At 54.6% G+C, this 13,760-nt stretch overlaps 4 protein-coding genes across 15 annotated transcripts; 2 read left to right on the top strand and 2 right to left on the bottom strand.

Moving 5' to 3' along the window:
• Positions 1-25: 25 nt before the first annotated feature.
• On the bottom strand, positions 26-1,747 carry FGF21 (fibroblast growth factor 21). The gene is made up of 3 exons (XM_032613933.1): positions 1,387-1,747; positions 1,161-1,264; positions 26-415 (listed from the first exon to the last, which is right to left on the bottom strand). Exons 1-3 carry the CDS (start codon positions 1,616-1,618, stop codon positions 125-127), a joined length of 627 nt encoding a protein of 208 aa, XP_032469824.1. The 5' UTR covers positions 1,619-1,747; the 3' UTR covers positions 26-124.
• Positions 1,748-1,804: 57 nt separating this feature from the next.
• FUT1 (fucosyltransferase 1 (H blood group)) lies at positions 1,805-6,975 on the top strand. Of its 4 annotated transcripts, XM_032613929.1 has the most exons (4): positions 1,805-1,915; positions 3,395-3,567; positions 4,071-4,251; positions 4,495-6,975. In XM_032613929.1, exons 1-4 carry the CDS (start codon positions 1,885-1,887, stop codon positions 5,592-5,594), a joined length of 1,485 nt encoding a protein of 494 aa, XP_032469820.1. In that variant the 5' UTR covers positions 1,805-1,884; the 3' UTR covers positions 5,595-6,975. The 4 variants fall into 4 exon arrangements, with proteins under 4 accessions (XP_032469820.1, XP_032469823.1, XP_032469821.1 ...); XM_032613930.1 differs by lacking the exons at positions 1,805-1,915; positions 3,395-3,567 and adding an exon at positions 3,652-3,938; XM_032613932.1 differs by lacking the exons at positions 1,805-1,915; positions 4,071-4,251 and having other exon boundaries at positions 2,728-3,567.
• Positions 6,976-8,072: 1,097 nt separating this feature from the next.
• On the bottom strand, positions 8,073-9,252 carry LOC116744183 (ubiquitin-conjugating enzyme E2 N). Its single transcript, XM_032613568.1, has one exon. The coding sequence runs from the start codon at positions 9,223-9,225 to the stop codon at positions 8,767-8,769; it is 459 nt and encodes a 152-aa protein (XP_032469459.1). The 5' UTR covers positions 9,226-9,252; the 3' UTR covers positions 8,073-8,766.
• Positions 9,253-9,891: 639 nt separating this feature from the next.
• On the top strand, positions 9,892-13,662 carry IZUMO1 (izumo sperm-egg fusion 1). Of its 9 annotated transcripts, none has more exons than XM_032613740.1 (9): positions 10,130-10,400; positions 10,762-10,836; positions 11,220-11,306; positions 11,570-11,590; positions 11,938-12,018; positions 12,208-12,308; positions 12,573-12,726; positions 13,066-13,273; positions 13,516-13,662. In XM_032613740.1, the coding sequence occupies exons 1-9, from the start codon at positions 10,163-10,165 to the stop codon at positions 13,640-13,642; spliced, it is 1,092 nt and encodes a 363-aa protein (XP_032469631.1). In that variant the 5' UTR covers positions 10,130-10,162; the 3' UTR covers positions 13,643-13,662. The 9 variants fall into 9 exon arrangements, with proteins under 9 accessions (XP_032469632.1, XP_032469631.1, XP_032469633.1 ...); XM_032613742.1 differs by having other exon boundaries at positions 11,220-11,267; XM_032613745.1 differs by having other exon boundaries at positions 13,066-13,294; positions 13,516-13,636.
• Positions 13,663-13,760: the final 98 nt, after the last annotated feature.

Here is a 13,760-nt window from a genome sequence, read left to right on the forward strand (position 1 = left end):
ACATGTGCTCACTCTGATCCTCCTCTCAGACTCTTTATTATTTCAAGTAAGAAAAAAAAGAAAATAAATAAGATAAATAATACGATAAATAAAGAGGAGACTCAGTAATAAACAGCCTGTGGCTTCAGGAAGTGTAGCTGGGGCTTCGGCCATGTGAAGGTCCCACCATGCTCAAGGGGTCTGAGGAGCCCACGTTGGGAGGCTCCGGGGCCAAGATCCCTGGAGGCTCCAGGGGTGGCGGGAGGAAGCCTGGCAGCGGCAGGAAGCGAGCAGGTCCCCGGGGGGCCAGGTCCCGGTTGGAGGAGCGGTGTGGGGGCAGGTGGAGGGGAATGCCAAGAGCCTCAGACTGGTAAACGTTGTATCCATCCTCAAGAAGCAGCTCCCGGAAGCTGCAGGCCTGGGGGTTGAAGTGGAGCTGAGGGGTTGAGAACAAAGATCAGAGACGTGGGATTCCTCTACACCTTCCTCCTGCAGGAACCCCAGCTCCATCCTCTCCCACACTCAGGGATGCAGGCCCCCAGCTCTCTCTTCCTTCAGACCACACAGTCCTGTCCTCCAGCAGGATGTGGGAGTCCCGGGACTCCTGGGGAGCCGGGGAACCCACTCCTTCCTCAGATGCAGAGTCCAGGTCCCCAGCCCCTTCCTCAAAACCACAGAAGCAGGCTCTTTCTTTACCCCTAGGCAGTCCCGCCAGGCTCACCTCCTTGCCCTCTCACTTCACAGAGAAGAATATTCCAGCCCAGGGATCAGTGGAGGCTCTCTGAGTCCTGGCAGGGGCATCTGGCTAGCACCCAAGGTCATGTTCACTTTACAGGCCATCGATTCCCAGAGTGACCCTGCACCCAGCATGAGTCAGGTCTGTAGGAGCCTGTGTTGTCAGCATGGGTTACGAGTCACAAGACTCGGTCTCCCAGGTCATTCTGTCATTCACAGGCTTTGTGACTTGGGGCCGGTGGTGGCCCTGCCTGAGCCTCAGTTTCCTCTTCTTGTGAACATGGATGACAACAGCTGCCCCTTCCAGGGATTGTGGTGAGGCCAGGGCATGCAGAGAGCATCGAGCCAAGCCTGGCCAAGGTCAAAGGTGCAAAACATGGTCCCCCAGCCTGTGAGGGTGGGGAGAGGAAGGGTGGAGCGCAGGGACAGGGGTCCTGGAAACTCACCGATCCATACAGCCTCCCCTCTGGTCCCTGGCACAAGAACCTGGATGTTTTAACTCCCAAGATTTGAATGACCCCTGGCTTTAGGGCTTTCAGCTCCAGAAGACCTGAGAGGAGAAAGTGATCAGGGACTCAGAAGGCCTTTGCCCGTCCCTCTCCTCCCTCAGACCCAGGAGGCCAGCCCCCAATTCTCTCCTCCCTCAGGACCAGGCCCTACCCCTACACTCACTTTCGGGGCTCCGGCGGGCCGTCCCCACCACTGTGCCATCAGCCCTGATCTCCAGGTGGGCCTCCGTCTCCTGGGCGTCATCTGTGTAGAGGTATCGCTGGCGGACTTGGCCCCCAAATTGGAGGAGGGGGCTGGAGTCAGGAATGGGATGTGCCTGGCAGGGTCCCAGCAGGACAGCTAGCACAGGGACCCACAGTCCCAGGTGCTCGAATTTGGTCTTGTCCCAGCCCATCAATGGTTCACGTCCTCAAGTGAGGTATGGGGTCTGGGCTTTGAAGACCTGAATGGTCTAGATTCTGTTTCAGAGCCTGGCTGTTGGGGAGAGCAGATTCACGATGGCTTCTCTGGTAGCTGAAATGCCTGGGTCCTCTCGCACGTAGATTCACGGCTGACAGGACACCCAAATCTCTTGGGAAGAATGCAGATGCTCCAGAATTTATACCCAGACAGACCCGCCCAATCACCTTCCCGACGCTTGACCCTTGATATTTGACCCACATGGCAGATGCTAGAACTCCACGGTGGCCAGGTCAGCCTGAACGGATGATGCAATCAGGGGTCCTTCCAGCTGAGGCCCTGGGCTCCTGGGTCTGAGGCATCAGGGGGATAGAAATGTGATGAAGTGGGACCTGAGTGAAAGGGGCTGGGGGCCCAGACCATCTGGTCTGAGGCCGGAGGGAACTGGGGTTTCAGACTCGTGGGTCTGAAGAAGCAGGAGGCTGGGGGTTCAGGCTCTTGGGTCTGAGGGAGAAGGGGGCTGGGGGCCTGGGCTCCTGAGTCTGAGCAGGAAGGGGGCTGGGATCCACCTCTCTGCCCGACTGATGCAGATGGTGTCCCACAACTGGCGTTTCTGCATCTCACCTGACTTTCTGGGTTTCTGGGGGTCAGACACTGAGGTTCCTCTGGCGTTTCTGCATCTCACCTGACTTTCTGGGTTTCTGGGGGTCAGACACTGAGGTTCCTCTGGCGTTTCTGCATCTCACCTGACTTTCTGGGTTTCTGGGGGTCAGACACTGAGGTTCCTCTGGCGTTTCTGCATCTCACCTGACTTTCTGGGTTTCTGGGGGTCAGACACTGAGGTTCCTTGGTCATTAAGAAAGCAAATGCTGTATATGACCCGAGCGTTCTCCTCAAGGACACAGGAGTCCTGGTGTGGGAGCTTCAGACCAACCTGCTCACAAATCCCAGCCCAGGCACTCATACACCAAACAACCCAGCCTCCTCCTCCTGGACCCTGATGCAATCCTGATGTTTCTTTCACCAGAGAAGCTAACTAAGAGCAGACCGGTGCCCTCAGAATAGCCTGGGGGAGTGGGGGGAGGGTGAGAATCTTTGACTCAGAGTTGACAACTGACACAGGCTCAGGAGGGAGAAGTTAGACCCAAGATCCCAAAGGGAATGAGGGGTTGGGCAATTTCCTGGAACGTAAACGTGCAAGAGTCTGAACACCAGATCTGAAGGAGGCGGGTGACTGGAGGCCCGGACTTCTCATTCTGAGGAGGGGGCTGGGGGCTGGGAATCCTGGGTCTGGAGAAGTTATGATCAGATCTCTAGAGAGTCAAGTCCAATTCCTGGGTCTTTGCTTTCTTGAATGGTAATGGTCAGACCGCTCGGGCCAGGCTGGGGGTTGGTGGGAAGAAGGCTCGGTGGAGGGAAGCTGCCTCACGTCTGCAGAAGAGGGAGGCTTTTGCTCCTAGCCGGGTCTGCCTCGGCCTCTGCGGAAGAGAGTTTCTCTTCCACTTCTGCTTTCTCTGTTCCCGTCCTCGGGAGAGGCGGGACGTTCCCTTCACCGTCAGGTGCCTGACGCTAGGGTTCGCTCAGACGGAGAGACTGGGAGCCGGGACTCTCGAATTTGCGGGTGGATGGGGCGGAGTGGGGATCGGCGGCCCCTGGTGGGCGCGGGGACACGTTCCCGCCAGAGGCTCTCACGCCGGGACTCAGAGCCGGCGGAGGCTTTGCACCCGCCCATGGAGCAGCCAGGTTAACAGGTTCTGCATCTCCACGGGAGGACGCGACACGGGGCGGAAGCCGCTGGGCCGTGGCCGGACTCGGCGCATCCTGGTACACAGGGCGGATGGCGAACCCAGAAACTGGAGGGGAAGAGGGAGAGGTCGAAGTCCAGCGTTGCAGCTGCGCGCTAGATCTCGGTGTCCACGGAAGGATGGGCTGCTAGGAGGCCAGGTAGGCTGCCCCTGGCTGGCCGATGTCAGGCAGGAGGGGGGCTGGGGCGCGGGTCTCCTGGTCCGGGGGAGGGAGGACGGCGGGGGCTGCGGCCCTAGAACTGGGAGCTGGGGCTCGGCGCCAGGGAAGGGGCGGGGCTCCGCCTCCAAGCTACCTGCCGGCCGGGGAGGGGCGGGGCTGGGATCCTCCGGACCGCGTCCCCTCTCCTACCTCCCCTTCCCGAGCCCTCGCAGCCAGTCGGGGGAGGCGGCGTGGAGGGGGAGGGCTGTCGGGCCTGGGAACCTGGAGTCCAGGGTTCCGGGGGCCGCTGGATGTGGGCTGCACTTGGGGCCGGAACGCTCCGTTCACGCCAAGCTGACTGTGGAGCTCAGGTAAGTGAGAAATGCAGATGCCTCGGACCCAGGAATCGGGCCTTCAGTCCCAGGAGGCGCTCCCCCAACCTCTAACCCCCTATGACCCCCAGGAGTCTCCTCCAACCCGACCCCCAACTCCTGCTTCTCCAGGAAACAAGATCCCCCATCCAGGCCTGGACCTCCAGCCTCTCATGTTCTACTTGGCCCGTTGCTTCCTGCCATCTCCCTGGTGGCCTCTGCCCCTCACACACAGGTTCACTGAGAAAGGAGTTGGGGGAACACTGTCCAACGTCAGTGGACCTTACTGCCTGGGAGAGTGAAATTCCAAGATGTGAGGACAAGGTGGTGGGTCCCGGACCATTGCTATTTTGGAAACCACTAATTTTCACCATCTTCCATCTGCTGCGATTCCAAGCCCTTAGCTTCTCCTAATTCAGATCCAGGAGCCCTGATCCCCTTTTCCCTCAGACCCAGGTCTCCAAACCCAGAGTTTCCTCATTCTCTCAGGCCGCTCCTCCTTGACATTCATTCTCAAGCTTCGAGTATCTCGTAATTCACTTTTCTTCCCTTGCAGCCATGTGGGCACCCAGGCTCCGTCACCTCTGTCTGACCTTCCTGCTAACCTGTGTTTTGACCTCAATCTTCTTCTTCCACATCCACCAAGACCTCTTTCACAATGGCTTAGGCCTCTCTGCCCTATGTCCAGACCGTAACCCAGTGACATCCCCTGTGGCCATCATCTGCCTGTCGGGCACACCCATAAACCCCAACGCCTCTTTTTCCTGTCCCAAGCATCCTGCTTCCCTCTCAGGAACCTGGACTATCTACCCAAACGGCCGGCTTGGGAACCAGATGGAGCAGTACGCCATGCTGCTGGCCCTGGCCCAGCTCAACGGTCGCCAGGCCTTCATCCAGCCTGCCATGCACGCCACCCTGGCCCCCGTGTTCCGCATCATCCTGCCCGTGCTGGCGCCTGAGGTGAACAGCCGTACGCCTTGGTGGGAGCTGGAGCTTCACGACTGGATGTTGGAGGAGTACGCCCAACTGAAGGAGCCCTGGCTGAAGCTCAGCGGTTTCCCCTGCTCCTGGACTTTCTTCCATCACCTCCGGGAACAGATCCGCAGTGAGTTCACCCTGCACGACCACCTTCGGCGAGAGGCCCAGAGTTTACTGAGTCATTTCCGGCTTAGCCGCATGGGGGACCACCCGAGCACTTTCGTGGGTGTCCACGTGCGCCGTGGGGACTACATGAAGGTGATGCCCTATCACTGGAAGGGTGTAGTGGGTGATCGCGCTTACCTCCAGCAGGCTATGGACTGGTTCCGGGCCCGGCATGAAGCCCCGATCTTTGTGGTCACCAGCAACGGCATGGAGTGGTGCCGGGAAAACATCGACACCTCCCGGGGGGATGTGATCTTCGCTGGCGATGGGCAAGAAGGCGCCCCCAGCAAGGACTTTGCGCTGCTCACACAATGCAACCACACCATCATGACTATTGGCACCTTCGGCTTCTGGGCCGCCTACCTGGCTGGTGGAAACACCGTCTACCTGGCCAACTTTACCCTGCCCAACTCCAGCTTCCTGAATATCTTTAAACCCGAGGCCGCCTTCCTGCCTGAGTGGGTGGGCATTAATGCAGACTTGACTCCACTCCAGATGTTGGCTGAGCACTGAGGAGCAGGGAGACTTTCTGAAATAGTCTGATCAACCTAGGGCCAGTGTTATGTATCTCTGGAAGCCCAGCAGCTTCTGGAGAAGCTGGTGGTCCTGCAGCTGGTGGACACCCATTTCTAGAGTGATTCTAGTTGGCTAGACTTGGAGAAAAAGGGGGGCTGGCTTTCTGCAACTGCCAGAACATTCTAGAATCAATGGAAGATCTTTTCATGATGGCTGGCAACGTCTGCAGAAGCTCATGGCAGTTCTAGAATGCACAGTGCCCACCTGTTCTTCCCAGCCCATATCCAGAGTACTTCTAGATCACTGCCCCACCAGGAACAGGGAACTCCCTGTTCCAGCATTGACCATCCTGGTCTTTTTGAGAAGAGATATTTCTCTTCCCTGGGTCATCAGGACAGAAGAAACTCATGGATGTGCTATAGTAAGCACTCACCAACTTCCCTTCTGTGTTTCCGGAATGTGTTTCCAGAGGAGGGATTTTTTCCGGAGAGGGTCAGCTCTAATGCCTGTAAAGAACCCTGTGGGGACCTTCCAGAGGGCTTGGGATTCCGGAATTCCAGATTACCTCGGCAAAGAAGCTAACAAAGGTAAAACCAGCAGCCCAACACCTCACCACTGCTAGAAAGTTTGATGGACGACAAACTCTCTGTAGCTGGGGCAGTTTGTGTGACAAGTGGAACTTTACCCAACATTTCAGCCCCTGAAAAACCACAGATATGCTAAAACATGGGAGCGTGGGGGAAGGGCTGCTGCTGAATGCTGTAGCTTAAGGAGCAAGGCTCTGCAGAGATCTAGGGACACCATTTTTTTTTTTTTTAAGCTCAAAACTGCCAAAGGTAGACATGCACATCTTGGCTCCAAGTTCATGTTGCTTTACCCAATTAAGGAAGTTTCCTCCTCTGCAGCTGGGCTGCTGGGGAGTGATGGTGTAACAGGGAAGAACAAAATCTGACTCCATGTTGGATCTGTTTCTTTTATGTTAACTTTTGCTTTCCCTTGCTTTTGTTACTATAATCACTAAAAGGATGCTATCTATAGCTATAAGCGTACATGATGGTCTGCATGGGGAACTCTGCCCCTCTGACTGAATGTTAAACCAAAGTGCCTTTGTTCAGCTCACAGGGAAACATCCTGCCCGCGCACCCATGAAGGACTGCAAGAAAGAAGAAATTAACACACCCCCTCCCCGTTGCTGGCCAAGCCAGGAGATGTTTTGCAAGACTTATGGCCTTTTTACTTTACTTCCTCACCTCCTCCCCATCTCTGTTCTATAAAAGAAACTAGCATCCAGGCCCCATAAGATGGTACTCTAGGACACTAGTCTGCCCTCTTCTCAAACACCCGGCTTTCTGAATAAAGTCACTGTTCCTTTCCTCAACACCTCATCTCCCAATTTATTGGCCTGTCATGCAGCGAGCTTGGACTCGGTAACAATGGGGTTGATTTACTGAAAGTCAGCTGGCGTAAGGGTGCCCTGTGGGCTTGCAGAAAGCTGCAGGTATTGTGCCCCTTGCCAACCACTCTCTGCCCCTGAATTCACAGAGCCTCTAAATCTGGCTTTGGGTAAGTCAGGGATGAAAGAATCAGAAGGTATGCAGACCCAAGACTGGTCTCCAACCCAGGCAGGAGCACAGCGTCTGGCCAAAGAGGATGGGATTCTTGACTCAGATTTCAGGACTCCCTTGAGGCTTTTTGAAGGAAGCGAAGGTAGACACTTTAATTACAGAGTTGTCTGAGAATTTAAGCCCTTTTCTAGTCTTCTCAGGGAGTTTTGGAGGACCAGTCCCTACTCAGCTGCCATAGGTGGGAGAGAGGGAAGTATGAATTAAAAATCCTCATCACCAACCCATCTCTGCAGGGTTTTTTGTTTTTTTTTTCCCCCTTCGGTATACGGGCTTCTCACTGTTGTGGCCTCTCCCGTTGCGGAGCACAGGCTCCGGACGCGCAGGCTCAGCGGCCATGGGTCACGGGCCCAGCCGCTCCACTGCATGTGGGATCTTCCCAGACTGGGGCACGAACCCGTGTCCCCTGCATCGGCAGGCGGACTCTCAACCACTGCGCCACCAGGGAAGCCCTCTGCAGGTTTTTTTGAGTCTCGTGTGCATGAGGGTGTGTGTAAGTGAGTAGGAGTAAAGGTGTGGAGCTTCCGGGGACTCTCACTTCTCACGTCTTGGGATACTGTTCCTGCTCTCTTGTTAGTGCACTTGTGTGAGTTATGGTCTCAGATACCCAATTCCTTTCCTGGACTCTCAGCACTGGCCTCCAGACCTCTCTTTCCCCTGGGACCTCAGCATCCAGCCCGAGGCTGGAGAAAGAAGGCGGAGGGGTGGACGGGGGAGTGAGCAAAGATTTAATTTAAAAAAAAAAATTTTTTTTTGTCCACGCTGCTTGGCATGCGGGATCTTAATTCCCCCACCAGGGATCAAACTCGAGTCCCCTGCAGTGGAAGCGCAGAGTCTTTTTTTTTTTTTTTTGTAGAATAACAAAAAATATTTTACTAAAACATAAGATTTACAGAAGTTTCCAGACAAGCCATACAAAATGGTCACAAGCTTTTTCTTGAAGGGAGGATTCTACACTTGACAGCAAAGTCACAATGTTATTAGTGAGGGCTGTGATGTTTGTTTAATGTTCCCATTTTGGTTCAAACAATCAAGCTTGTCCATCTACAGTGTCTAAATAAAGTTAGACTTGGCTAGAGAGCATATTCTAAAGAACTGGTTAGCTGCTTTTAACCAATGCAATCAGATCACCATAAAAAGGGGGAAAGGAGTCCATAAAATTAAAACTACCTTCCCCCCACCACCAAAAAAATAATAATAATAAAGAAAAACACCCACACCCCTGCAGCTAACCCTGACAACTACCTTCATTCACAGTGCTTTATACTCAAACCATGAGGGGGAAATATATAAAAGCAGAGAAGGGCCACTGCTTTTAAACGTCTCGCAACAACCCAGATGACACTTCTAGCCTCTGCTCCTGCTTTACAACAGTGAGTCAGGACAAGACATAGATTTGCTACTGTGTATTCAGTCACCAGAGGACTGAAGATGTCTGGGCTTTTATTCTGTAATGTTTCTAAGACTGTGTCCATTAAATGCAAACAAAAAAGGAAGAAGTCTTGGCAGAACAAGAGAAGTGATGCACACTTGATGATCGGATCGATTTAAATATTATTCATGGCATATAGCCTAGTCCATGCTCTAGCTGTTTCTATGGCTTGGGCTTCGTTGGTCTTCCACTGCTCCGCTACATCATTTGCTAATGGATCATCTGGATTGGGAGCACTTAACAAAGCCTGGATCGATAGCAGAACTGTGCGGATCTGCAGTGCTGGGGACCACTTATCTTTCAAAATATCTAAACATATTCTTCCCAACTTGTCTACATTAGGATGATAAATTTTGGTCATGAAACGTACTTTAGGGGCTGCCATTGGGTATTCTTCTGGAAGGAATAGTTCAAGTTTAAAAGTCCCTCCCTCAAAGGGGGAATCCTGAGGGCCAGCAATGACCACATGAAAATAACGGGCGTTGCTCTCATCTGGTTCTGCTTTAATGCCGGGAACTGGCTCTGCCAGCAAACGCTGGGTTTCCTTGATAATCCTGCGGGGCAGCCCGGCCATCTTGTCAGATCCCGAGTTCGGCCTCTGGTCTCGTCTCCCAAGCGCAGTCTTAACCGATGGACCGCCAGTGAAGTCCCAACATTATAATTCTTGAACTACATTTCCCATAAAGCTATGGGGTTGTCTGCAGTAATCTGCTACGGGGAGACCCCAGGGCCTTCTGAGAGTCGTAGTCCTAGGGCTAGAAAGGACAACTTCCCACGTTTTCGTGGCTAGAGGACAGTGTTTCCCGAGGGCCGTGGGCAGCTAGCCAAAAGCCTGGGTCCTGGGGCCCAGAGAGAGGCGGAAATTGAAGGCTAGAAGCCCTTTCCTTAGCTTGGAAACCAGAGCCCCTAAGGTAAGCCCCCTTCGGTAGACTCTGGGAAAGTTCTAGTCTGAAAAGGGGGCTGTGACATCATGGAGCTATGGGCGGGGCCTCCCTTTGTTGCGGTCCAGTCAGGCTAAGAGTTGGGCTTCTGGGCGGGGCCAAGGAAACCTCAGGGAATAGCTCTTGGGAATTTGGGGCCCTGCGTGGGTAGCCGGAAGGCAGAGGCTTGGGAGTTCCTATTAGTAAGGGGCGAACCGTGGCTGTAAACCCCAGTTAAAAACTGTCTGTACCACGCAACCAACCTCACCCTCACCACCCTCCTCCGCCAAAATCTTTAATTTTGGTCGTGGGAAAAAGAGTGGCCTGTTCTTCCTCTCTGAAAGCCCTCAGAACCTGGACTCTTCAGCGAACCCTAGTGTTGGAAGGTACAACAGTCAGGAGTCAAGGTCGGGCTGCGGCTGTTTAGAGTGCTTCGGGACTCCTCGGTTTTCTAATGAGAAGTGTGCGCCCTGCAAATTGGGGCTCCATTAGTCTCGGGGAAGGGTTTCTCTCCGTTTAGCGTTCACCTTCTCAGTTTGGGGTAAGAGGAGCCTCCCCGGAGTTCGGCGCGAACTGCGCGCTCTGGCCGCAATGGGGCCGTGGCGGCTTCCCCTCCTGGTGGCGGCTCTGGCCGGCTGCCTGCTTCCTGCCCGGGGCTGTGTCATGTGTGACCCAAACGTCGTGGAGGCGCTAAAGTCCTTGGAGACGGATTACCTGCCTGGCCACCTGGAGGCCAAGCATCACGAAAACGTGATGGAAAGGGTAAAGCAGGCAGTGGAAGCTTTCAAGGACCTGCCGATTGACGAGGATTCCTATATGGGGGTCGTCGGTGAGGGCGGAGTGCGACCCCTGGGTCCTGGGAAAGGAGGGGTCTGGGGCTAGGATTACTGGGAGGTGCTGGGGAGAAAGGGCTGGAGGTACAGTCTCCTGGTTTCGGGAGTGGAGAAGGCTGGGATGCAGATTCTGGGGTTCCCCAGGGCTGGCAAATACTGTTCTCCCTACCTTTTATCCTGCAATTTTATTCCATATGTAATAAATAAGACTACAACTCCCAGAAGGCAACGGCGTGGGTTAATCCCTTTACCAGGCAAATCCTTGCCCATTGGCCCCGTGGGTGTTGTAGTTTCTAAGACTAGGTGAGCCAATGAGACAGCAATGCTTGGAATCTGGGGTTTATCTCCCCCCCACAGATGAGGCCACACTGCAAAAGGCAGCTTGGAGTTTGCTGAAGGATCTGAAACGCATCATGGACAGTGATGTAAAAGGTAAATGCACAGAGGGGGCAGGAGAGGGCTTCCAGAAACTCTCAGGGAAGTGATTGCTGGTGACACCTGGTCTGGTGGTCAGGTACTGGGGCTCTGGAACCAGACTGCCTAAGTTCAAGTTCTGGCTCTGCCGGTTTCCTAGCTGTGTGGCGTTGAGCGCTTTGTCACCTCTAAAATGGAAACCATAACACAGCCTTCATCCCAGTTGTTGCTTAGCCCAGTGGCCAGCATTATGTTAAGTGGTCATTAAATTGTATTGTCTTTCCCTGAGGAGACCCAAAAGCCAGGCTCTGCAGGCAGAGGTCAACTTCCTGTGCCTCACATCTGGGAGGAGCAGGAGGGTGGGGGTGGGGACTCCTCTGCGTCATCCTGCTTCTTCCCAGGCGAGCTCTTCGTGAAGGAGCTGTTCTGGACGTTGCACCTGGCAAAGGATAACTTTGCCAGCTACGCTGCTCAGTTTCAAAAAGCGGGTGAGAGAAGATGGGAGGCCGGCATCTCAGCCTTCTCTTTTCACAGTCCAAGAGTCCCTGACCCCAGCCTTCTGCTTCTCCGAGTCCCATCCATCAGCTCTCCCAACCCCTTCCTCCCTCAGACCCAGGGGTCCAGACACCCAAGTCTTTCCTTCCTGGAACTCAAGAGCCCCAGCCCTAGCCTGTTCTTTCAGCCCCTCTCTCATCCCCTTTAACGTAGAAATCTGATTTTTTTTTTTTTTTAATTCTTTCTACCGAGGCAGCGTTTTGTCCCAACAAATGTGGTGAGTCCGGATTATGGAAACTGGTCCTCTATCCCTCATCCCTGCCCCGTGAATACCCAGCCTCCCTCTTTTGGGTCTCTGCGTTTTTTCATTCTCCGCGTGGAGAGGTTCCTGGGTCTCCCGTATTCCTTTTGCACCTCGGACTTCTTGGGAAGCGGGCATATAGTTTTTGCACTCTTTACTGAGCTTGGTTAGACCGGCTTCCTACAGGGCTGTGTTCTAGCCCAGCCCCGCAGGCTGACCTCCTCAGGATTCGGCTCTTGAGCCCGCCCCAGCCCTTGGCCCTGCCCTCTCCTCTTAGCCCCGCCTCTTAGTGGGAGAACACAGCCTCGAACCTGCTCCTTCAGGTTTGATGTTGCAGCCTCTGATCTGGTGCAGTACCTGCCAGAAGCAGGTTCACTCTTGTCGAAAGTCCTCGAATTGCGGAGGTGAGAGAGCTGGGCGCAGCCGGAGGGGTTGGCGGAAGAGGGGCGGAGCCAGAGGTGAGATCAAGAGTCTAAAGAGGTCGGAGACTGGAGACAGCCAACAAGAAAAGGCGGGGCGAGAACAAGTGGAAGGGGGTTGGGAGAGGGCCCAGAACCGTGAAAGAGCATCCCACAGTAACCCCCTATTCCCAGAGCGCAAAGTCAAGGTCCATCAGATGGAAGATATGATCCTGGACTGTGAGCTCAACTGGCATAAAATCTCTCAAGGCCTGACCGATTACAGCTTTTACAGGGTGGGGCCCTCCAACTCCCGTTACCCTTGAACTCCATCAGGCTTGCATGAGCCCCCTGGCCCCTGTATCCACAGGCCTGCACCCATAATACCCATGACCCATGACCTACCAAGTTTGGCTTCTTCTGATCCCCTGGGAACCCATGCCCTGACCAGTACACCCTGGACTCCCATCTCCCCACTGAAGCCCCATGATCTTCTCACCCCTGTACTCCCCAACCCCTGAATTCCCCAGGCCTCTGTGACCCCTTGAGCTTGGGTTTAGGTTTGGGGGAACAATTCTGAGACCTTGATGTCCAAGGGGAAGGAGCCCACGCTGACCAAGACCATGGTGCGTCCAAAGGATGCAGGCACCTATCGCTGCGAGCTGGGTTCCGTGCAATCCAGTCCAGCCACGATCATCTATTTTCACGTCACAGGTCAGTGCTGGGGAGTTGAAAGAAGTGGGATTCAGGGTCCTGGTGTGGGGGGGGGCGGCTTCAGGGAGTGGCCTGCTTCAGAGGCGTGGCTTATGGGGCATAACTTCCCATTGGGGTGTGGTTTCAGGCCACGAGGGTATGGCTTCCGGTCCTGAGTGTGGCCTCTGGCCACTGGGCCAGGCCTCCCTTGTGGGTGTGTTTGGGCTTCACGCAGTTGGAGGCGTAATTATGTCCCGGAGGGCCTGGGTCCTGGGGCAAGTTACTGTGGGGAGAGCTTGCCTTGGCCTTGGCAGGACCTTCGCGCCCTCCCAGGACTGCTCCTTAACCCTGTTCTATCAGTATTGCCCAAAAGAATCGTGGAGGAGATACCGTCACCAAACACTGAAACCAAGGATGAGGTGGCCCTAGGTGAGGTGACTTTGGATCGCCCCCAGACAGCCACAACCCTCCAGTCACAGTCTCCGAAGCCAGAGAAAGTGCTGAGAAGCCGCCTGGTCGGGCTGCTGATCTGGGGCTTTGTCGTGCTGATAGCCAGTGTTGCCACCGTGTGAGCCGCCCACTGAAGAAGGCAGGGCTTGGAGCGAGGGGCGGGGGCTTCCAACTACCTAATACAGAAGGGGGTCTCCAGCCAAGGAGCGCTGAGAGCTGGACTTCCTCTGGGAGCGGGGCTTACCTAGGAGGGCGAAGCTTGGATAACTGCTAGAATAAGATCAAACATAGGGAGGCCGAGAGGGGTGTTCCTCCCTCATTAGAACCTAACCTTGTTTCTGCTATTTGTACCCCAACCAGGATACTTTTATCTCGGTCTGGGAAAGTGATCGATTTCATAAAGTCCTCCTGGTTCAGCACTGGCAGTGGAGCTGCTCAGGACTCTGAGGTTTCAGAAGAAAAGGCCAAAGAATCAAGGAGAAAATAAATATTTATCTGGTTGTCTAAGTATCTGACTCACTCCTCCGGACTGATTCTAACTTTTGGTTCCCCTAGGGAAGCCTGGGGATGGTCTTCTGTCTGAGGGAGGAGGGGCTGGGAACCTG

Source organism: Phocoena sinus, chromosome 19 (assembly GCF_008692025.1).
Source record: "Phocoena sinus isolate mPhoSin1 chromosome 19, mPhoSin1.pri, whole genome shotgun sequence".
Classification (NCBI taxonomy): domain Eukaryota; kingdom Metazoa; phylum Chordata; class Mammalia; order Artiodactyla; family Phocoenidae; genus Phocoena; species Phocoena sinus.

Coding starts and splice junctions, on each gene's coding strand:
- FGF21 (XM_032613933.1), bottom strand. CDS start 1,618: ATGGGCTGGGACAAGACCAAATTCGAGCACCTGGGACTGTGGGTCCCT. Junction 1,265..1,386: donor GGCCCGCCGGAGCCCCGAAA/GTGAGTGTAGGG, acceptor TTCTCCTCTCAG/GTCTTCTGGAGCTGAAAGCC. Junction 416..1,160: donor AGGGGAGGCTGTATGGATCG/GTGAGTTTCCAG, acceptor TCAACCCCTCAG/CTCCACTTCAACCCCCAGGC.
- FUT1 (XM_032613929.1), top strand. CDS start 1,885: ATGGCAGATGCTAGAACTCCACGGTGGCCAG. Junction 3,568..4,070: donor ATGGGCTGCTAGGAGGCCAG/GTAGGCTGCCCC, acceptor CTGCTTCTCCAG/GAAACAAGATCCCCCATCCA. Junction 4,252..4,494: donor GGAGAGTGAAATTCCAAGAT/GTGAGGACAAGG, acceptor CTTCCCTTGCAG/CCATGTGGGCACCCAGGCTC.
- LOC116744183 (XM_032613568.1), bottom strand. CDS start 9,225: ATGGCCGGGCTGCCCCGCAGGATTATCAAGGAAACCCAGCGTTTGCTG.
- IZUMO1 (XM_032613736.1), top strand. CDS start 10,163: ATGGGGCCGTGGCGGCTTCCCCTCCTGGTGGCGGCTCTGGCCGGCTGC. Junction 12,727..13,065: donor CATCTATTTTCACGTCACAG/GTCAGTGCTGGG, acceptor CTGTTCTATCAG/TATTGCCCAAAAGAATCGTG. Junction 13,274..13,515: donor ATAGCCAGTGTTGCCACCGT/GTGAGCCGCCCA, acceptor TACCCCAACCAG/GATACTTTTATCTCGGTCTG.